This window comes from Tauraco erythrolophus, chromosome 25, assembly GCF_009769465.1.
Source record: "Tauraco erythrolophus isolate bTauEry1 chromosome 25, bTauEry1.pri, whole genome shotgun sequence".
Classification (NCBI taxonomy): domain Eukaryota; kingdom Metazoa; phylum Chordata; class Aves; order Musophagiformes; family Musophagidae; genus Tauraco; species Tauraco erythrolophus.
Genome location: NC_141489.1, coordinates 4,073,578 through 4,095,743, shown reverse-complemented (window position 1 = coordinate 4,095,743; position 22,166 = coordinate 4,073,578). Strand labels below are relative to the sequence as shown.

At 44.1% G+C, this 22,166-nt stretch overlaps 1 protein-coding gene across 6 annotated transcripts in view; it reads left to right on the top strand.

Moving 5' to 3' along the window:
* TLK2 (tousled like kinase 2) overlaps positions 1–20,648 on the top strand; it is a 68,190-nt gene extending 47,542 nt beyond the window's left edge. For all 6 annotated transcript variants that reach the window (XM_086626697.1, XM_086626699.1, XM_086626701.1 and 3 more), the window contains 13 exons: positions 465–575; positions 1,964–2,100; positions 3,486–3,638; positions 7,264–7,330; positions 9,637–9,734; positions 10,099–10,180; positions 11,867–11,958; positions 12,912–13,001; positions 13,478–13,647; positions 15,131–15,269; positions 16,403–16,514; positions 17,487–17,594; positions 17,950–20,648. In XM_086626697.1, the coding sequence (XP_086482823.1) occupies positions 465–575; positions 1,964–2,100; positions 3,486–3,638; positions 7,264–7,330; positions 9,637–9,734; positions 10,099–10,180; positions 11,867–11,958; positions 12,912–13,001; positions 13,478–13,647; positions 15,131–15,269; positions 16,403–16,514; positions 17,487–17,594; positions 17,950–18,123 (1,533 nt within the window). In that variant the 3' untranslated portion in view covers positions 18,124–20,648. The remainder of the gene's footprint in view (positions 1–464; positions 576–1,963; positions 2,101–3,485; positions 3,639–7,263; positions 7,331–9,636; positions 9,735–10,098; positions 10,181–11,866; positions 11,959–12,911; positions 13,002–13,477; positions 13,648–15,130; positions 15,270–16,402; positions 16,515–17,486; positions 17,595–17,949) is intronic.
* The last annotated feature ends 1,518 nt before the right edge of the window (positions 20,649–22,166 follow it).

The window sequence follows — 22,166 nt, the reverse complement described above, 5'->3', positions numbered from 1 at the left end:
GGCTGCTGGATAGTAACTCGAACAAGAATTTAATTGAAAATGCAAAGGGAGTTACCCCATCCTTTTCCTCTGCCAGTATTGTGGCTAGAGAGGGAGGATAGTCCAGGGATGACTAAGCTTTTCTGAGACTTGGTGTAGCTGTGGCAAGGTCTTAAATGTTTTAAAAAAAATACTAAAAATAAAATGCCGCTCTTAGTGTCTCTGTACCTTAATTCCTTATATGTAAACCAAGGTGATAGTGCTTCCCTGTTCTAGAGGGGGATTAAGATTTGAGTGGGTTAAAAATTGAAGAGCTTGGCTTGGATGTTTTGATAAGAGGAATCTAGTCTTTTTTTCTTAGCCTGCTGGTTTGCTTTCTTTAATATAATGCCTAGAGCTAGCTGGAGAAACTTCTTCCTAAGTGATGCTTGGTTTGACTCGGAGTGATTTAAAGTCAAAGGCTTTCCTTCCCTTTTCACTTTCAGGCCAACTGCGATTTGAGGCGGCAGATAGATGAACAGCAAAAGATGCTGGAAAAGTACAAGGAGCGGTTGAATAGATGTGTAACGATGAGCAAGAAGCTTCTTATAGAAAAGGTGAGCAGGGGCCCTTCCACATCTCTGCAGTCACAGTTCATGTCTTTGAAAACTTCTCTGTCTTCTTTTGAGCAGTGAAAACCTGCTCCTGTCGCTACAGTGATAAAAGGCAACTGGAATACTGTCTTGAATTATTTCTCTGCAAATGGGAATGTAATGCTGAGACCGAAATGGTTCAGGATGTTTTGGTTTGGTTACTTTTCAGTCTCAAAGAGTGATCTCCTTTGCTTAAGTGAAATAGTCTGAGCTCTAAATGCAGCAGACATTACTTGTTTTGGAAACTCATACACCTGAGAAGCAGCATTGTCCAGCTCTGGCAATACAAGAGCAGTATCCCATTGTGCAGTGAAATTGCCAGATATGCTACGAGACGTGGGCAAGTGATTTAGACCTTTGCTTCTTTCAGATATCAAAGTGATATAACACTCAAAACAACACATTAAAGACACTGGGGAAAGTGCCTGGCTGCTGTTTACGAGTGTCCAGCCTGCTTTGATGTTGAAAAATTTCCAGGTTTCCTGATGGTTAAACAACATGGGGGTTTAATTGCTCTTTCACCTGTTGGACAATTACATCTATTGTTTGTGGGCACTGGATGGGCAAAACTACCAGGGTGCTGGCCAGTACATACAGTCTGTTTGAGCTGATTTTGTCACAGAGCTGATTGTTCTTGGCTGAATGAGACTCCACTTTCTGGGAGGATATGTAACTCTGGGCTAGGTGTTATGTAGACCTGGCATTCTGATAGATGGTATCAAGCTCCAGTGGGGAGCTTTGCTGGTTCATCTTTAATCCTAACTGACTGAAGCTTTGCTGCTCTCATCTCAGGCCTTGGAAATTTCCTCTCACTTACTGGAAACACTCTGTGACAGACACTGTTGCTAGTTTTTATGCATGTTGGTGACCTAATTGAGGTTGTGTCACTTCTGGGAGTGGTGCAAGTCTAGGGCTGAGCTGGCTGATTGCTGTATCTGAGTCTTAACAGTGATTCAAGGTGCATTTTCTTCCTTCATCTCCTGTTTGAGTGAATAAGGGCCTGATGAGAGCCATGCCTGGAGTCTAGCTAAGCTGCTGATACAAAGGGATAGTTTTAATCCTGCTGCTAGACTGATTTCAGCTGATGATAGAATGGGTGTGAGCTGCCCAAGCAGCAATGGGGAAGGGAGAGGTGAGGCTGAAATGTCGGAAAGGAGGCAGTCAAACAAATGCCTGTCAGACCAGCATGAAGCACCAGCAATAACGTGATCAATGATTTTCAGCTGGGTTTCAGATAAGCAGTACTGAAACAATGGAAAGTGGTAGGAATTGGTAGTGATTTAAAACACAGCACAGCTCTTAGCTGCTAATTTATGGCTTATGTTTTAACACGTGTTTTATTTTGTTTTCAGTCGAAACAGGAGAAGATGGCATGCAGAGATAAGAGCATGCAGGATCGATTGAGGCTAGGTCACTTCACCACGGTGCGGCACGGGGCGTCTTTCACCGAGCAGTGGACAGATGGCTATGCCTTCCAGAACCTCATCAAGTGAGGACAGACAGTTGTCTTTAACTTTAGAGGCAGGGATGATGGAAGAACTGAGCAGTTGTGTGTGATGTCTTGCGTGTCAAAATGTGAGAATGGTGTGACTGATGCGTGAAAGGATCAGACAGAAACTTAACTACTGACAATGGGGAACATTTTCACACTGAAGTGAGAAATATGTTTCCACTTAAACCCCCAGAGACTTGAACTGGAATCAAGTTGTTTGATTTGGCCTTTGGGTTGGAAAGCAGTAGGCTGCCCCGTTGGGTATTCTCAGTGCACCTGCCTGGCAGTGGAGTGCTGAGGGTGGAGGAGTGGACCAAATTCTCACATGTATCTGGGGTCAATCAATTTGATTTGCATATAGTAGTCAAGGAAGGCTAATTAGCTCCTTTTCTTTTTTAAAGTAGAAAGTAGAGAAGCTTAAAAGAAAAAATCCATACTATTTAACTTTTTTGCCTCCTGGTAACAGTGATCAAAGGGCTACAGAAACCTGGAAATGAAGATCAGAGACCCTTTTATGCTAGATGTTAATGGAAATATCCAGTAAAATCCCACCTGGCCTAGACCTTTAAGTAGGACTTGGCAAATTAATTGCATTAGAGAGAGCTGTGTTTGATCCTTTAAAATCATATCGTTTCTCTGTAGTCTGATAGGGAGGTGCAGTTCTTGTTAGGCACAGATTAAGGACTTTGTAATTCCTCCTTCGCTTGTGCTGTAAGACATGGAAGAAATACTTCTGGAATATTTACCTGCAGTCTTAGTCTCTTACCAAGTGAATTAGGTATGTAAATGCTCAAGTCATTTAGACTTGAAATTTCAAGAGTGCTTTTGTTGCTGTAAAATGTTTTAAGATAGTCTTTATCTTGGAGGAGAGACTGTTTTCTTAGTGAAATTGGGAATGGTGTTGGTTATATTTCAGAGAAGTAAGGATAGTTTAACGGTACCCTTGAAGTATAAGGATACTTTCTCAGACAGTGCCAGACTTCAGGAATAGTTTTAACAGGAAAGTCTGAGATTTAGAACAGAGCCTTCTAGGAAAAAAATGTGTTTAGAGTTAGTGACTTACCATGGATCCCTTGGTTTTCCATGAGGTTAGCAACTCCTTGGTTTTGGATATCCTCTGCATGAATAAAACCTTTCACTTACTGAAAGGTTTCTGTGGGCCAGGAAAAGAATCCCCTTTTATGTAAAAATACCTTTAAAAATTCTGAGTCGTAATGTTTGGCACGTCCCCCTTTTCTGTACAAAAATATTTTGTTACTAATCCTACGAGTACAACTGATTGGAAATTCATTGCTCCAATCTGTTACGAGCAGATGCTGAAGACGACTGAGTACATACCATTAGTTATCTGCTTCATGTTTTTTCTGCTCTCTTCTTTCCAGGCAGCAGGAAAGAATAAATTCCCAGCGGGAAGAAATAGAAAGACAACGAAAAATGTTAGCAAAACGGAAGCCACCTGCAATGGGACAGACCCCTCCAGCAAGCAACGAGCAGAAGCAGCGCAAGAACAAGACCAACGGAGCAGAAAATGAAACGTAGGTTACGTGGCCTTCTTGGTGCATTGCAAAGCTGCGTGCTTTGATTACAGCACAGACCATCTACTGGGAAGTGGAACCTTGCCCTTGCCTCTGGGCTTCACTCCACGCACAAATGAATGTTGTGGAATTAGCCTGGCATTCAGCAACATCTGGCTGCAGTTCTAAATAGTTTTCGTTGGAGTAAAACAAGGATCATTGCTGAGTCCAGACTTCACACAAGCTTAAGTTTTTTTTGAATGCAGTAACTTTTTCAGTATTTCTGTTGCATCAAGTTTGAAAAGCAAGTATTGCAACTTTAGAATTGATTTTGGTATCAGTATGTGATACGTGGTGCTTTTTTTTTTTTTAAGGAAAAAAAATGCGTGCATTTAGAAGCCTTTATTTCCATATACTTTCTGGTGAGGCTTTTCAAATAATTAATTTGGTATACTGAAGAAAAAAGAAGCTCTCTAAAAAGACAGTGTATTAAGCATTGACTAGCATCTCCAAAGCAGTTCTTCACAGATACCTGAGTCAGGGAAGTAGAAAGGTAGTTGAACTGCTACTCTTTGTTCCTACAGAAGACTTTTTTCCCCCTCCCTACCCCTTTTGAAGTTACTGATGCTCTAAGAGTCCTGATGTTCTTTGAGAGGAAAGCCGTATCTCACAAGAAATTTAGAACATGATTTTTTGGGAAGGTTTTGTGAGTTGGAAATATATTAAGTCAGAGACTTTCCCCTACCTTCTACCAATTTCCTTTACAGTCTTCATTTTATTGCTATTGGATAATACCGTAACTCTCAGTGACACTTTTCTTTTTGCACTATTAAATCTCCTGGGCACAATTAGACCTCAGAGTTCTTGGAGCCCTTTGGATTCTTGGTCTTGATCTTTAAAAGTGCATGTGAAGCAAAAGCTCCCAGTGCCTTTTGCAGTCACTGCAGAGATGGCACGACTGCATGAATTGTGGTATTCAGGGTGCTCTCACAGCGTGTGCGTTTGGAGAAGTAAATGGAATGTCTGTGCGTGGATATTTTGAAGCGTTGCTGTTCGTTGTGGTAAACTTTCACGTCTAAGGGACAGGATGGTGCTTTCCCCATTTCTGTAGGGATGTTTTTCCCCAGCAGACTGGTGCAGCTGTGGTGTGGCTTATTCTGCAGACGTGGCAGCTCAGGTCTTGATGTGCCTGGACATCACGATAATGCCTGTGATACCTAGTGAGCTTCTGCCTATGTTGTAAGCCTGTCTTGGCGTAATCCAGATTTACCTGGGTTTGCTAGTGAGCCTTTTTGTGCTCCCAGGTCTTTCTCTGTGTTTCTTTCTGGTTTATCATTCTTCGCTGATATATTTCAGGGTTTTATCTTTGTGGTTTAAAAGAGCTTCTTGTGGTGTTCTTGATAAAAACTGCTTGCCAGCATATGGATGTGGTTCACGTAGAATGTTTTAGCTTATGAAAACATTGTTTTTGCAAGTCAGCTGAAGCAACTGTACTGACTGACTACTTGATTAATCATTAGTTATCCTGTAAATGTGTTGGTTTGGACTGATGTGTATCAGGTACGAAATTTTCTGATTTTTGGAGGGAGGTTTTTTCTTGCGGAATTCTTACAGAGGCTGTGTTTTAGGCAAGTTGAATATAAACATTCTGAAAGTTGAATGAGAAGTGGACAGCCAAATTCCTTCATTTAATTTTTGATTTCTCTTTGGTTCATGGTTGTTGCTGTGTCTTAAAAAGGAGAGGAAGATCCTGCAATGCACATTTAAACACGCACTCTCCCGAAACTAGTTTCTAGCTTGTGAATAAGAAAAAGATATTCATTCAGGAAGATTAATCTGCTGGAGCTTTTTGAGGTTTGTTAGGACAGCTTGGGCAGCCTTAGATTCTTCAGCTGCACTAGAAGAACTGTATTTCTAGCATGCTTCTGTGAAACAGAGCAGTGTTTGTCTTAGAGCCCCCTTGATTTTTGTAATGCTTGCTGCTAACAGGCAGCTATTTTGGGCACTGTTAGCGGGGTGGTACTCATTACATCTCTTGCTTAATAAGTAGAGTGTTGGTGTTTAGCCCTGTATTTCATTTGTACACAAGAATATGTGGAAAGCTTGTTGCTGGTTTATTCAATTGCCTTTTTATTCTGTATACAGCAATACCAACCAAAGACCTAAACTTTTGGGATGGTCTTTTAGATTAGCTGAATCAGATTAAAATTCAGGCTGTCGCTGAGGAGGGGTAGGGGGGAATGAATTCACTTGCTTTTATATGAAATGAGACAGCATGTAAACATTTATGGTACTGGCTGTGTTTTGTGTATCTCTTTAATTTGTAATAAGCAGTTCCTTATGGTCAAGATTCTTTTAAAGGGAACTTGGCTTGTGAGTTTTGCGTTGAATTTATCAGCTAACAACTGCTTTAGCACTTGATTTCAAGTATGTGAACCCTCTGCATTATCAGCAGTGGAGAGAAGTTGGGGCATTTCAAGATGAGCACTTAATCAGCTGAATGCTACCTCCTCTCAATTTACTGTGCCATGAGCCAAGGTCCCACAGCCCTGCACAGACACAGGACTCGGTCCTCTCTTCAAACTAGTTGTGGTATTGATGCTGTGGAAACCTGATAAACTAACCTTTGTAGTAAGTACTGTGCAGAGCATAACCACTGTAACAGGGATCCTCCTAGGATACGTTTTGAACACAATTTAGATTCAGAAAATATTTATATGCTGCCACATGCATATCTTGTTTATGAAGTAAATCAACACAGTTGATATGGGCTTCATAACTTTATGTTGATATGTGATGTCTTTACCAAGCTCCTTGTTGGTAGTAGTGAGAAAATGAGCATAATGATTCATTTTTCTAACCTTAAAGATCTCAGCACGTTACCTTTCACTAGTGATGGGATCTGTCACTATTTTAGCGTAGGGTTGTGCTTTTCCCTCTGTCCTACGTGACACACTGTGGCTATAAAAGACACTGAAAACATTATGAACCTTTTTTTGACCAGCCACCTAGGATGGCAACTTTGCATATCACTTATCATCAGTCAGATGGGGATTATTCCCCTTATCCCATTGCTTCTCCTAACTACACATGAGGTCAAAGATATGGTAAGGTGAAGTAAAGTTCCCAAGATTTTCCTGGAAGCCACTTCTCAGAGCCTGAAACAGTAAAAAGTTCTGAATCCCAGGTCATTGGTCTGTTTGTAGCGGCTCTGTGGCCGGGTGTACCACTAGTCCCGGAGTGCCTAGCTGTGTTCAATTATTGGCTTTTATTACAAATAAAAATACGAAAACAAATCAGTAAAGCAAACTTTAAACGGAAAAGTGAAATATTGAATACTTGTGCTTCAGTGTTCCATGTTTAGATTATGGTTTAGCTTGCTTTGTTACAAAGTTGCTAGCCTAAATAAGTGTTGTTAGGTACGTAGATTTGAAATTAATATGTACTTTATCAAGATTTGAACTTTTGATCTCCTTTAGATTGATTTTAAAAAAAAAATTGCATAGTTTACATGAAAAAATTTCCTGCTGGCTTGTGGACATACTCTGCGTAGTTGTCACTTCCACTGGAGATGTGTTTTCTGCAGACAGTTCATTTTATCACATGCATTGAAACATAATGCATTGGATCTGTCTCTTCTATGCAGGTTAACGTTAGCAGAATACCATGAACAGGAAGAAATCTTCAAACTCCGACTAGGTCATCTTAAAAAGGTAAGAGCTAACTGCAGAAAAGGCTTTTAGGTAGGTTTTTAATTGTGTTCTATGAACAATAGCATCTCTCTATAGAGATCACTACTGTTTCTTTGGTAATTGAGAGGTTTTTGTTGCTTGAAAGGGATGGCCAGGGTGTTGTAATCATTTTTTCCAAGGCAGTGGTATTCAGGAAAGATGTTCTTTGCTTTGATAAATAGATTTCTGTGTCCTTACAGTTACGAGTTTATGCAGGGAGTTCCACTGTCTTGATGCATCTTACTCTGTCACTATGACCTGCTCTGTCTAGCATGGGGAACGTGAAGGAATGGACCAAGGGAAGAAATTATAAGAACACAACAAAAACTGCAACTATCACTGACTTACCTGTTTCTTCGCAATATCGAGTAACCAGCATTACTCTTATCATCTTCGTAACCATTAGGGCCACGAAGATAAGAGGGCTGGAGCACCTTTCCTATGAGGACAGGCTGAAAGAGTTGGGGCTGTTCAGCCTGGAGAAGAGGAGGCTCCAGGGTGACCTTATAGCGGTCTTCCAGTACCTCAAGGGGGCCTACAGGAAAGATGGGGAGAGGCTGTTCAGGAGGGCCTGTTGTGATGGGACAAGGGGTAACGGTTTTAAAATAGAGGGAGGTAGATTCAGGTTGGATATTAGGAAAAAATTTTTTACCATGAGAGTTGTAGAACACTGGAACAGGTTGCCCAGAGAGGTGGTGGATGCTCCATCCCTGGAGACGTTCAAGGCCAGGTTGGACGAGGCCCTGGGCAACCTGATCTAGTTGGAGATATCCCTGTTCCTTGCAGGGGGGTTGGACTAGATGACCTTTGAAGGTCCCTTCCAGCCCTAACCATTCTATGATTCTATGATTATCAGTAACAGTCCAATAAAATCGCTCGGGCTTTTGGAAACCAGTACTGTTTAGGTAGTTGTAATATAAGTTTGTTTTCAAACCTTGGCTTCAGTAGGAACTGTGCCTGCAAGTGAGGTTATAATTAGATAAGCCGTTGGTTACCTTTAAAGTGATTGCAATAACCTATAAATAAGTTTTCTGGGACACTTCAACAGATGAAGTACTGGGGAAAAAAAGTAGGTGTCTTCTGCCATTTCCTGGCTAGCTGTGATCTCTGCTAAGGCCAAAGAGTTTTCTTTCCAGTGTGAAACGAAGAAGAAGAGTGCATGTGCATTGCTGGAGTCCCCCTTCTTTTCTCCAGCGGTGCCTGAGCTCTACGAGTTGCATGCAAGGCCTCATTAATGCTACTGTAGTCCTCGTTATTTTCAGTGGCAAGAGAAAGTTAATGCACACATGGAATCCGCTGGCACCGTGCCCGTTGCGTTTTATTGAGCTGTGGGCAAAGATAAGTGATACAGGCAGGAGCATGCTAAAGGCATGCTTGCTCTACGGCCTCCGCCTTGCTGGAGTGGATTAATTGCTGGTCCCTCTATGCTGGCATGTAGTGTGCCACCCTGGAACAGAGGAATCCATTTGGAAATGGACCTTAATGGAAAATGAAGTAATGTTCTGGGATCGTGGCATTGTCTGAAGCTGTGCTTATCCTTCTCCACTTTTGGAAACTGGCTCATTCTTTGTGCCTAAAAATAGAACAAGTTGAGAAGGGAAGGAGCAGAGTCACAAGGCAAATGGGTAACTATGTCCCTTGAGTCATACACACCAAATAATACTGCTCAAGGCGCGCATTTTAATTGAGGTTTGCAGCCCTGTCCACAGTGATGTGAATTCTAGTGTCGTGTTTGAGGGCACGAGAACCTCCAGCTCTATAAACAGTATATCAGAAATTCCACGTGGCACTAAGTTACACTCTGACCTGTTCCACCACTTAGCACTAACAGGACCACATGTTGTCCTTTCGCATTCTCCATCCTCTCTGGATGCTGCCACATCCCCAGGAGGCATCGTGACATCTCGGTTCCTTTTTTCTGAGGACTGTCCTCTTTCTCTTGTCCCAGCAGAAGCTGAGTTCTTACAAAAACAGCTGCATAAGTCTTAATCAGGGAAGGAACAAGGTCAGAGCAACAAGGCTTCTTAATTACAGAAAATGTTAAAAAAAAGAGGTGTAAAGATATGTCTGTTCCTGTGTGTAGGCGTGAACAAAACTGCCCAGTCAATTTTCATTCCTGTCACCTTCCACTTGACTTTTAGTTGACTGTGACCATCTCTCTAATCTCTACATTATTGATAAATAACTTCTCAAGTGGAATTACATTTTGTGTTTCCATAAATCAGGCAGAAACGCTAACTGCACTATCTTACACAGTGTTGTTTTCCTTTTGTTTTTCCCTTGTGCAGGAAGAAGCAGAGATCCAGGCAGAGTTGGAACGGCTAGAGAGGGTTAGGAATCTACATATCAGGGAATTGAAAAGGATACACAACGAAGATAATTCACAGTAAGCACATGGGATTCAGGGACAAGAACATATAACAATTTCTTGTCCTTTTCATGATGGGGAACTTAATCTTTCTTAAATTGGTGTTACAACTTAATATGTCACTTAATCGGTGGGCAGCACAGTGATATAGCTTGAAGTTAATGTAAGACAAAGGCTTCCAAGTGCATCAAGGTGCCATTATGTAGTCTTTCATCAGTGCAAAATGATCAAATAGTATCAAATCTGTCAGTTGTTAACACAGTTCTGATATTTTTCTGTTTTAATATGAAAATGTTGTTTCTAATCTGTCGTAGCTGTAACTTGCTGTGCAGTAGATTGCATTCTTCCTGTCAATGCTCTTAAACTGTGTCTTTCTCACCAGATTTAAAGACCATCCAACGCTAAATGATAGATATTTGTTGCTACATCTTCTGGGTAGAGGCGGCTTCAGTGAAGTATATAAGGTAAATTTAAAGTGGCAATCTGTGGTGTAATCGGAATCTGCAATGAAATTTTGCAGTAAGCAAGGAATTTTTACACTTGTTTTCTCAATGGTGTGTGTGGTTGCAGAGGGAAGAAGGGAGGACAAAGCACATGTTGCATCTGGCTTGTGTTAGACGGCAGACTTGAGATTTTTAGGTTCTGCCCTCATCCTCAGAGGTCCCGTTTCCTGCAAACGTATGTTTCAAGAAGACATTGCAGCAAGTCTGCAAGTTTTGTCAGGACAGAGAAACAAACCACTTGTTTCTTCAAGTGCTACACACAAACACCTTAAGTGGCTAAGTTTTACTGAGTATGGCATAGCAAGTCTGAACATCACTGTCAATAAGAGAAAATAGCTCCAATAATAAGAGCAGAACCTGCATTTCCTGGGAGTCAAGGCTTTTTTCCATGTGTCTTCGTTTTATGTTCTGAAGTAGCAGACGTGGGGGGCAGGTGTGTAGTCTTGGGACTTCCTTGGAACTGAGGATTACTTGTGTGTCAGCACTCTTGCATGGGCAAGACCTATGATGCTTCGGTGCTTGCTATTTGAGTATTATGCTTAGAGCCTTTCCAGTTCTAAATATTACCCATCTGTACTCAGCAGTTTTTCATTTGTGTTGAATTTGGCTGGAATGAAAATAGCTATGCCAGTGCAAGTATTGGAAACTTCACAGTAACTTATAATTTTGATGTAGTACAACAATAAGTATCTAAACTAGAGGGGCTAGACTGCTCAGGTAGTGGAAAAAAAAGTGTGAGCCCCATGTAAGTATTCTGAATTGCTCTTTGGACGCTTTGCTGACTAAATAGAAAGCCTTAGCTCCACAGATGGAAGCAAGAGGGTATGAATGCTTCATACCTGACCATGCTTAAGAGTTATAACTGTGTTATTATAACAAAGGAATGCTTAGCCCTTCTTCTCCAGGGTCTTGGCCAGTCTATTAAGCATTAGGAGTTAAGTATACAACTTTTCAGATGGACGCAGATTATCCTTGTCTGCTTACAGTAGGATTTTGCCCTGTCCTACAAATTATTAGCTGTTGCTGCTCTCAGATAAGGTAAAAGATTTCTGCGTTTCTCCAAGAGCACAATTCCAGAGGTCCATTCTTAAGACTGTCTAAATAGCAAGAAACTTGAGGGAAAAATACAGCACAAGATTTATACAGTTCTGTTGTTGAATTCTCCAGCCTCTAAATAAGCTGAAACTTTATGCTCCAAGATGGACATCTGAGCTACCAATGTGAAACAAAGTATTGAAAATCCTCTGTGTGTTCTGGGTGGGTTTTTTTTAACTGAGTGTAGAAAACGAGTTAGGGGGCTTGGGGGAACAATGGCAGGGTCTTTCCCAGTGTGATTAACTGTCTATATTTTGGTAATTTGGCCTTTCTGATCCCATTGTAGCTCTGGTAGTAAAATGTCAGAGTAAATGTGGCATTAGTTAGATCCCATGGGCAAGGTCAGATCAAAGCACAGAATGCTCAATTGTTTTCAGAGTTGCTGGGTTTCATAGTGAAACTAATTACACCGAAATGTGGGTTTGCTCTTCACTCAGTATGTCATAATGCCCATTTCCTGGGTGGGGATATTGGTTTGTCAGAGCTTGTCTGCTTCTGCAGTATTAACTTAAAGTTGTGATTCCGACTGATTTTCAGCTCTTCTCTCTGCAGGCATTTGATTTAACAGAACAGAGATACGTAGCTGTGAAAATACACCAGTTAAATAAAAACTGGAGAGACGAGAAGAAAGAAAACTATCACAAGTAAGTAAGGCTGTAAAGCAGCCAGCCACGTTTCCAAACTCCTCCTGCATGTGGTTCTCCAGGGTTTGTGAACAGGCTGCCATTTTTTTTCCTGTGTTTTGCCACATTTCAAAAGCCACCCTGTCCCAGTAGCTACTTGCAAAAGTTATGGTCGGATTACAAATGTCTTAAACGTGTGCACACACAGATTTTTGTTTAAGTACTGCGGCACAAGGCTTTAAAGCACCAGTAGTGCTCTGTGAAGAAAGCATTAACATGGCTTCTCCTCTGTCAAATGTCTAAGCTCTGCTTGTATGGGAAACAGTTATTCATGCCCATATTGCAGGTGCACACCTGCGTTGTGCTCCCTAAAACCCTTCCCCTCCCTCTGTTTCCTGGAATACTTAATCCTTTCACAGATGATTAGGACTATACATATGTCATGGCCTAGAAGGGAGGTACAGGAAGCCTTTTGGTGTTGATAACGTTTGCTACCTAACGGTGTGGATTAGATAAGCTCTGCAGAATGGTAGCCAAGCCTTCTCGGCAGAGCTTCAAAGATAAAGCTGTGATCTTAATTCCCCAACAAGTCACTGGGACACAGTAAGCTGAATTTGAAGCCTGGAAGTTGGGCTGTTGAGCATCGTGGCGTTTTTCTAGAACTTGCTGATTTTTGTCTTTAGCTATCTTGGATGCCTTAATGATTTATTATGAGGTTATTCGGTTTTGGCAAGCAGTACCATTAATCAAGACTAGTTATTTTGCAGTATTGCCCACATTTGAGATGCACTCAGATTCTGTGGTTCTCAAGAACTGTTTTGCACAGTTCCTCTCTTGCCTTTTCTTCAGCTGTCTGAATGATGTGCACGGGTTTGATTGAAGTTGGACTCTGTGTGGTATGTCTGGGTTCAATATCTGCAGAACTTAGAATTAAGTCACTTGTATGACTAATGCTCAGACTTTCCTATTTTCAGACATGCGTGTAGAGAGTACAGAATTCACAAAGAACTGGATCATCCTCGAATAGTTAAGCTATACGACTACTTTTCGCTGGATACTGACTCGTAAGTTATGTCGCTGTGTCCTTTGACTTGGTTTGACCGTTCACTACACACAAAGTATTTGGTCTCTTAAAACTTTCCAGGAGAGCACAGAGAATGTACACAACAATGTTACAGACCGTACCGCAGAGATGTCTGAGGCAGTTTCAGCATACATTGGTTTTCTAGAAGCACCAGCTCACAAACCAGTGTGCTGTATTATGTCAGATGTGGTGCTTTACTGGTAAATCCTACTCTTTGTTGGCCTGGGCAAATGCCCCAGCCGAAACAGCTTTCTGCTTCTGGATCTAGCACTTAATGGGGGATCTCTGACCTTTGGACTATTAAGCATTGAGAACTGTGCTCCTGGTCGCTTATTTTTAGAAAGGGATTAATAGGCTGGAGGACTCTTAATAGGTGAGTCTTACAGACAAGCAATAACAAAGTGTTCTGGTTTCTGTCAGGTGCCTTAATTACAACAACTACTGTTTTGCCTTCAGGTTTTGTACAGTGTTAGAATACTGTGAGGGAAATGATCTGGACTTCTACCTGAAACAGCACAAGTTAATGTCGGAGAAAGAGGCGCGATCCATTATCATGCAGATTGTGAATGCTTTAAAATACTTAAATGAAATCAAACCTCCCATCATACACTATGACCTTAAACCAGGTATGCTGTGCTGCTAGCTGACGTGCTTAAGGATGCTAACTAAAGGTAATGGGTTATAAGTAACATGGGGAAGTTTACTTTGGTCAGACAGCAAAAAGGAGACAGGGCTGTCTGGGAAAACTAACTTGTAACAAGAAAAAAACTAAAATGCATAGAACGTGCTGTGAAAAGGGTATTTTCTCCCAGAATTGCAACATAAAACACAGAAGTAAAATTCCAGAAAAAGTAACCTCCTTGTTTAGAACGAGCCCTTGAACCACCAAGTGTCTGTGTTTGGTTTCTTAATGTCCTGCTTGTATTCTGCTGTTGAGAGCTTCTGTTATTGCTTCATAAAAGTCCCATTAATTACTAGTGTGTTTCATGTTCCCATTCTTCTGGCTTATTCTTACTGTAATCATCTGCCTGAAAATTGGGTGGCGGAAGCTAACTTGGAAGCATTCGGGTTTTCATATCATGTGGCAGCTCACAAAGCTGAGGACATACAGTCAAACTGTGTTTGCTCAGGCCTGCCTTTGAACTCAGTAACATCTGCCATGTAGAAGATCCTCTCCAAATGTTCCCTTCGTCGTTGGGCAGAATCACGAGGGGGGAAAATGGAAGCGCTCTCTTTTGGGGTGATGCATATTGGCTGCATAGCTTTTTCCTAGCCCAGTAAAATCCAATCATCTCTTTGGGCAGTTATCCCTGGCTTGTCTCCCTATGCTGGTGGCACTTCATCAGCATTGTGTAACTGGTATGCGATGTGGTTTATTGCATCAGCACGAGGAGTCTGTACAGGAGGTGGTGCTGTTGCACTAGTTCTAGTGACCCTGTTTCTTCCCCCAGCTGCCCACTGTTGTCTGAGCGTGCTGCAGAGCTCTGCCTACAGTTGTCTAAAGCTGTGATTCATCCACTGCCATCACGCACTGTTCTGCTGCTTTATTGTAGGCTGTGAGAAAAACAGTGATGATCTGACTTGTTGATCCTTGATGGATTTGTAAAAGACTCTTGCCTAAGCAGAAATTGTCCTTTTTGAGCTTAGAAAGCCACTGGAGAGCAGTGCCAGGAAGGAGAAGGTTTCTGGCTGTTGAGAGGCCAGGGCAAGTCAGGACTTCTGGGCAGAATGAGTCATAGCTGTGTATGCGTACTTCTCACCTTAATCCTCCTTTTTGACCTGCCCTTCCAACGGGGACCTTCAGGAGGGGTCAAAACAGCACAGACATCAAGCTTGTTTGGCTAATGGGGCTCAGAATCTGGAGGCTCCAAGTAGTGTTGGGCCACTGGGTCACGGAAGGGTGGGCAGATCAGTTCTAGCACTTGCTGGGAGCTGAGCTGTCTCTGGAGCTCAGGGTACTGGGTGTTAAAACATCTACCCCTTGCTGCTGCACCTCGCTGTGTAGGTTCCTTGTCCTCTCGTGCAGAGTGCTAGAGTTCAATGCAATTTTATTGTTGTTTTTTCCTGCTAAATGTGTATCCTAAGGGGCTGTTTCCTTCTTCTGTCTAGGTAACATTCTTCTAGTCAATGGTACTGCATGTGGAGAGATAAAAATCACAGATTTTGGACTTTCCAAAATCATGGATGATGACAGCTACAACTCAGTTGATGGCATGGAACTGACATCGCAGGGGGCTGGTACTTACTGGTAAGCATCACCTGATCAACTTGCGAGTTACAGATCAAGAACAGTTTATAAACAGCTTTGAATTAGTGTCAGCTCTGTATGTGCTGCCATTGTCTGTGATAGCTTGAGACACTGAAGGCTTGAGACCCTGGAAGCTGCTCTCGTCACACAGCTCCTTTTGAGGTTGGCAGCTTTTTACTTTTCAGTGGATTAGTGTTTATGCATTTGAAAACCATGTCTTACTCAAAGGGCCTGGTGAAAAACTGCATGTGCTGCATGCTGCTGAGACAGCGAGCTCTGGAGCAGAGCTTGGCTGCTATTTCATGGTCCATAGTGACACTGCCTAGCAGTTTAAGCAAGGAGGAGGAGAATACCATGCCTATTTGGAAATTCAGGTACATCAGGGAGATGGAAGGAGTACTCCGCTGAAATGAGGAGGTGAAATCCGTAGTTAGCTCTTGGAAAAGATGTAAATGTCGCAGTGGTGTCTATAGCCAGAGCTTCACTTTCAAGTGTCATGTGAAAGATGTTTTCAGGAATACTTTATCCTTGGTGCCAAGTGTTGTCACTGCACCACCCGTGCCTGAGAGCAAGACCTATGGTGAGTGCCACTCAATGTGTTTCGTAGATGTTACCCAAGCTGCAGGCTGTCACTGTAGGCAGCAGTTGTACAGGAAGATTTGTTAAGGCGTTCTGTACTGCACAGTTTTGTTCTAGTCCTAAAAATGAAACTAACTGTAGCTTGAACGAAGCTGAGCGTCTCTAACTAGGACGTGGCATCCGGGGTTGTATTTCTAGAAATATGTATTTTGGCTCTGTGTTTCTATTGTGGAATTGTTGGCCAAGCCCTTTTAACAACCAATACCAGTTCTGAAGATAAAATAAAATGGGATTATTTTATGTACTCTGGTGAAAAGAAACTGACTGTGCTGACTAGCTCAGAACATGAGTGTCTGGAGAGGCCTTGGGATCACTGTTCCCAGAAGGGGTATGCATTGGTGATCTGGGCCCAAAGATACACAGGAATGAAATTACGTCCTTTGAGTCTCAAGCCAATATCCGCTCACAGGAGCTTGTTCCTTTCTTTCTAAAGAAAATGACTGAAAGTGTTTAGAGATGCTGCTCATAACCTGTTGTCACTTCCTTCTAATCAGGTATTTGCCACCAGAATGTTTTGTGGTTGGGAAAGAACCTCCAAAGATTTCAAATAAAGTTGATGTCTGGTCAGTGGGAGTCATCTTCTATCAGTGTCTTTATGGCAGAAAGGTAAGAAGGCATTTAACTCCTTTCCTAGTGGTGATTCCCATGTTTTTTGGGAGGCAGCCCCGGCTTCTGCTTCCTTCTTCTCCTGAGGCTTAGAAGGTGCTTCCGCCTTGTCTCCTTGCCATCAGGTCCAAGGTAGAGTCCATGCTAATGAAGTGGGGAGAATTTACTAGGTTGTGTTTTGCTCTACATGGCACTTTCTTCAAAAGCAATGTTCTGCAGGACATCCCTTTCCACTGGGCATGTTCCCACTGAGGCCATTACGGGCAGGAGAAGTGTATCGTTCAGGGCCAGACATCTGAGGTCCTTGGCCTGGGATTGTTTTGTGTCGCTTCCAGTGCACTAACTCTTTGTCGAGCCTGATAATGCTTGACAGCTGCAAGTGCTTTACAAAAAAAAAGTAGGTACCAAGACCCACTCTAGAAGTTTTTAGAATGGCTTTTGGAAGGGATCAGAAAAGGTGATTTGTTGGGAGAAAAGGTAATTTGTTTTATGACAACAGAAGAAATAGATTGGAGCAGGGAAAGGATTCCATCAACTCTTGTTTTCACGAGTCCTTGGTAACCGAGTGTTGTGAAAGCCTGGGCTGACAAACACGCTTAGTGTTGTCAGTCAGAGCAGTGCTGGAACCAGCCCAGCGAAGAATGAAGTGGGTGAATCTCCTCTCAGCTTAGGTGGATGAAGGCCCTCTTGCACGTGCTGAAGCTGACCTACCAGGTCTGGAAGCAGGTGGAGATCCTTCTTGTCTGAGCTGGACACACCCCGGACATGTTCCAGCTTGAGCCCTTTTGTTCAGTTTAAGTGCGGGGGAGCGTTGTGTCCTGCTCATCTGGCTGGAATCTGCAGCACCTTCATGACATTCATGGGCTTCTTGCCTGGAAAAACGCTGATGTCAAGTGATGATAAACAGTAGTGTTGTGGGTTTTTTAAGGCCTGTCGTCAACCTTTAACAACTGTCTTCCGTTTTTTTGGTAGCCCTTCGGTCACAACCAGTCACAACAAGATATTCTGCAGGAGAACACAATTCTGAAAGCTACCGAGGTGCAGTTCCCTCCAAAGCCAGTAGTCACGCCAGAAGCAAAGGTAAATCCTCTTGCAGCGAGTTTGGTTGCACGGGGTTTGTCAGTCAACAGTTGGCACTGGCAATTCCTCCTTCTTGGTTCCCCTAAAACCGTGCTGATCTGTGTGCAGTGCTTGCTTTCCGCAAGCTTTGCGTTGTAGGTGGCAGGCTGAGGGTGGAACAGAGTGCAGCACGTGCCTCTGCCCGTGCTTTCTCCTGGTGAAGAGGAGCTGGTGTAGGAGCTGGGCTGTCACTGAGGAGGGAATCGCAGCGCTGGGGCTGTCAGATTGGCCCCACACCCAGAGAGTCATCTGTCAAAGAAAGCTTCCCGTGTCTGTCCATCTACTGATTCTCGTTTTGCCTTCGGGGTATCTGCAGGCGTTTATCCGGCGCTGTTTGGCCTACCGAAAGGAGGATCGGATAGATGTCCAGCAGCTGGCCTGTGACCCCTACTTGCTGCCTCACATCCGCAAATCTGTATCCACGAGCAGCCCAGCTGGAGCTGCGATCGCATCGACCTCCGGATCATCCAATAACAGCTCTTCAAACTGAGACAGAGGAACAGGCCAAAAACGGCATGAGAAACCGGCAAAAGGACTTGGAGAATCAGCTTTGGAATAGAGGAATCCGCAAGGGTCTCGAGAAGCCTGTAGCAGGTGCATTTTTTCTCTTGCTTTTTTCCATCCATAGAGCATGACAACATCAACTCTCATCAAGACGACCTTCGGCATCTACGCCAAGCCATGTGGATAAGAGAGGACTTGAAGTTTATCCAGTAAACGACCACAAAAGGGTGACTGCTCTGAGCAAGGAGGGGGAGACTCAAGAAAATACAAAAAGACATGGTTCCATGTACTGTGAACTTCTGAACGTGCAGCCTCGGGGAATCCAGGACGCCGTGTGTGCTTCATATGAAGAATGTGGACTTTGGAAAAAGACTGGGCTAGTCCAGTGTTGATATTTAAACATTGTTCTTTTTCTTTTAATAAAGTTTAGGTAACATCTCCTGAAAAGCTCGAAGCACCAAGGTTCAGCTGGGGATGGTATATGACTCTTTGCCCTTTGGAGGGGAAAAAAGTTGATCCTGCCTGTTCATGGCACTAGAGTTAGTGTTTTACCCCTAATTAATTTCAGTTTTTTAAAAATAACAATTTTTTTGGAAGAAAACAGTTTTCTGGTCTCAAAGTGAAACCCGTATTAGCAGGTTCATGGCAGGGTCCATTCTGCGGATGGTGCAGCTTTCTGCTCCCTTGGGGTGGCCTCACAAATAATTCACCTTCTCAGGAAGGCGGCGAAGCCCGTAGGAGAACAGCCCTGCGTGGATCTCCTGTGATCAGAGTGGATCACAGCTCAGCCTGCCACAAGGTTTTCAGCTGCTGCTTCGTAGCTTTCACAACGGTTGCACCTTTTTAATTTATTTGAAGTGCTGTTCTTTTTGAAAACACACCCTGGCGTGTTCACGACGTGCTCTCCGCTCTCGTGAGCGTGGTATCTGCTGCCTGTTGAACAGGCAGGCAGCGAACGGGAAGGAATCGGAGCACAGCTCGGTTGGTCACAGGTGGGATCTGTGCTCACACAGTACTGTACGTATCTTATTCGTGTTACAAAAATCCGAAGCTGAAGACTTGTCAGCTCTTCTCAGCGACTTGGCAGCAAAGCTTCCTCTCTCCCCTAACACTTTCCTTTTAAAACTTGCTGACTTTCCTAACTTGCTGCCATCGCTGCATCCGATTTCAAATGAGAGGGAATGAGATAATGTTCTAGAAGGGAGCAAACGCCCTAATTATTATTTTTGTCTCCCTTCTGTAACCTGCCTGGAGGGGTCTTACACCTTCAGCTAGAGTCTGCCTGCTGTGAAACGCAAGCCTCCTGTCCCCACTCTGCCCCCTGTTCCCCCCACGTTGAAGGAAAACTGAAAACACACTCAAAAAGCACAGCACTTGAACATGTGGCAGCCAGGTTGGGAGTGCTCCTAACGTGTGGCAGGAGTTCATAGCCAGAAATATTTAAAGATGCAGTGTTCAAGGGCAAGGTTTGGCTTGGGAGGAAGCCGAGTGGTGCGCTGCTGCAATTCAGGGTGGTGGTTAAAAAAAAAAAAAAAGACCCTGTGCACCCTTCCTAACCCAGTACCCAGACCACTGTGGTGGGGACTGTCCTGTGTGTGGCACCTCCAGGATTGTTCCCACAGCTCCAGCAGCATGTTGGCTGTTTGGGGCGCTCGGTACCTGACTGGCGTTGCCGTGGCAAGCGATGTTCTCCATCATGCACTTTTGGAGAGAACTGCCACTTGTCTGCCTTGTAAGCCATGGTCTGCAAATATTACACTTAAATCTGATCAGGAACTTGTGGTTAACTGAAAAATGGAGGAGTCTGTTGAAATTATGCAATGGACCTGGGAAGTAGAGAACTCTGCCGCTTTGATTTTTTTATTACTATTTTTGTAGTGACTCTTGGGCTTTTAATTGGATGTATTCGCTCGCAGCTGCATTAAGGTGCTCTCTAAACTGTAGTGTTTTAAACAAAGAAAAGAAATACTGCATCTTTAAATCCTCAGCCATAATTTCTTAGCCCTTCTCATCCCTGCTGCTGTATTCCAGAAGTTAATTGTTCAGCACGCAGCGCTTCGACATGTCTGTTCAGCCTCCGTCAGGTGAAATCAGGGTTGATGCTTCATCCTGTTTGATGAAACTGTCCACATCAGGGAGAATTCTAAAAGGGTTTTTTTTTTTTTCTATCCTGGTCCCGTTGTTTCTTGGACATACAGTGTGTGCTACCTGTGGGTGTGATTCGTTTTGTGTCAAATGCATTTATTCCTGCTGTGCAACACCCACCCAGGGGCCTGGGGACAGCGTTGGCCTTTCCCGGGGCTGATAGCAGTGAAGAACCCTGGTAGAATTCTGGCTGCAACAACATCCTTGTTAATATGGGTTTCACTTCCAGTAACAGACCCTATTGCCACACTGTTCATTTACTTAAAGAAAAGTGTATGAAGAATTTGTAACTTAAACCAGGCCGGACTGTTTTGGCTCTACCCACCAGATGAGACATGGATATTAAAATAAGTTTTAAGAAACTGATTTGCTTGACTCTTCCTGTTTCGCTCTTCGTAGCGTTGGCACGAGCTCTCTTGCAGTGGCTGCAAGGAGGTGACATGGGACAAGATGAGGAGGGATGGGGGAAGGTTGCATTCCACAGCTCCGAGCAGTGAGATCTCTTCATCGGAGAGGGGCATCGCTCCCTGCGCTGGCTATTGCCGAAAATTACCGGGTCTTGTGGAATTACTGGCATTGATCTTGTGCTGGAGTATCGAGACAGATATCCAAGGTGGGTTTGTCCCTTGTTTTCAATAGAGTAGCAGCTTCCTTAGGAAGCTGTATACATTCAGGACACAAAAACCACCTTTTTTGTGTCTGTGGATGAAAACGTGCACCGCCTACCAGCCGCTCCCCAGCCCCTGGGCACCCGAGGCTCTGGTCTTGGGCACCCAGAATGATGGCACAGAGCAGTGATGAGAAAACTCTCTTAATTTCTTACAACTGAGTTTTGTCAGCTTTAAAAAAAACATCCAGTAGAAGATGAAAAAGGACCTCGGCAGCTGAAGAAGTCAAGTATATCCGGACTAATAACCGGGGAGTGCCGGTTCACATGCCCAGCTCCTCTGCCGCTGTCTCCCAAGTTCTGTGCGGGGCATCTGCGGGCATCCCTGCCATGAAGCACGGTGGTGCCTGCCTGCCAGAGCCTGGCTCCTCCAGAGGAAGAGTTGCTGGGGATCAGGGTTTCTCCGCAAACCTGATGTCACCCTCGCTGCTTTGGAAGTTCACTCAGCTTTTCGGCTGTGCATGAGTGAAACCAAACACCGAGAGCAGCTCAGCTCCCTCCCCGCTGCTGCCATTGATTATTTTTCGGCCCCCTGTGCCAGTTTTGATGACGCGACACAGATTTGGGCAGGGGGATGTGGCGGCGGCGGTGTTTCAGCAGCGAATGCACGAGCATCCTGCAGCAGCAGTCAGACCTCCAGGTACCCAGCACGCGTGCGTGGCACGGCCGGGAGCAGGGAAGGACGCGGGATTACGTGCTCAGCTTGACGCCAGCGGGAATGAGACTTACTGAGGGGCTGCCTCGCTGGATGCTTCGCCTCCTACGTTAGCGGTTAGCAGTCACGCTATGAAAGGCGCTTCCTTCTGCCAAATGGGCCAGTCCCAGTTTATTTTGTGTCCTGGCAAACCCTCGACACGAGGTTTGCTACCGCTGTCAGCGTCTCCCTGGGGTTTGCTGCCAGAGGATGTTGTTTTCTGGGTGCTACATGAGCCTGGCTCAAGCAGCCTCGACTTAAACCTTCCCACTCCCAGCACGGAGGGGACGGGAAGATTGGCAGCACATGACTCGGTGCAGCCCTGACCCCCACCCAGCCCAGAGGTGCCTTTTCTACCAAAAGCCAATGAATCTTTGCACCAAGACCCTGAATTTCCATCACCGCACGTGGCTGTGTCCATGGTCCCGGCTTCGCCCTGGCCCCGGCGCTGCCTTCGGGGGCAGACGGGTGCCCCGCGGCCATCGCCCTGGGTGGGGGCGAGAGGCCAAGCAAATGCGGAGCC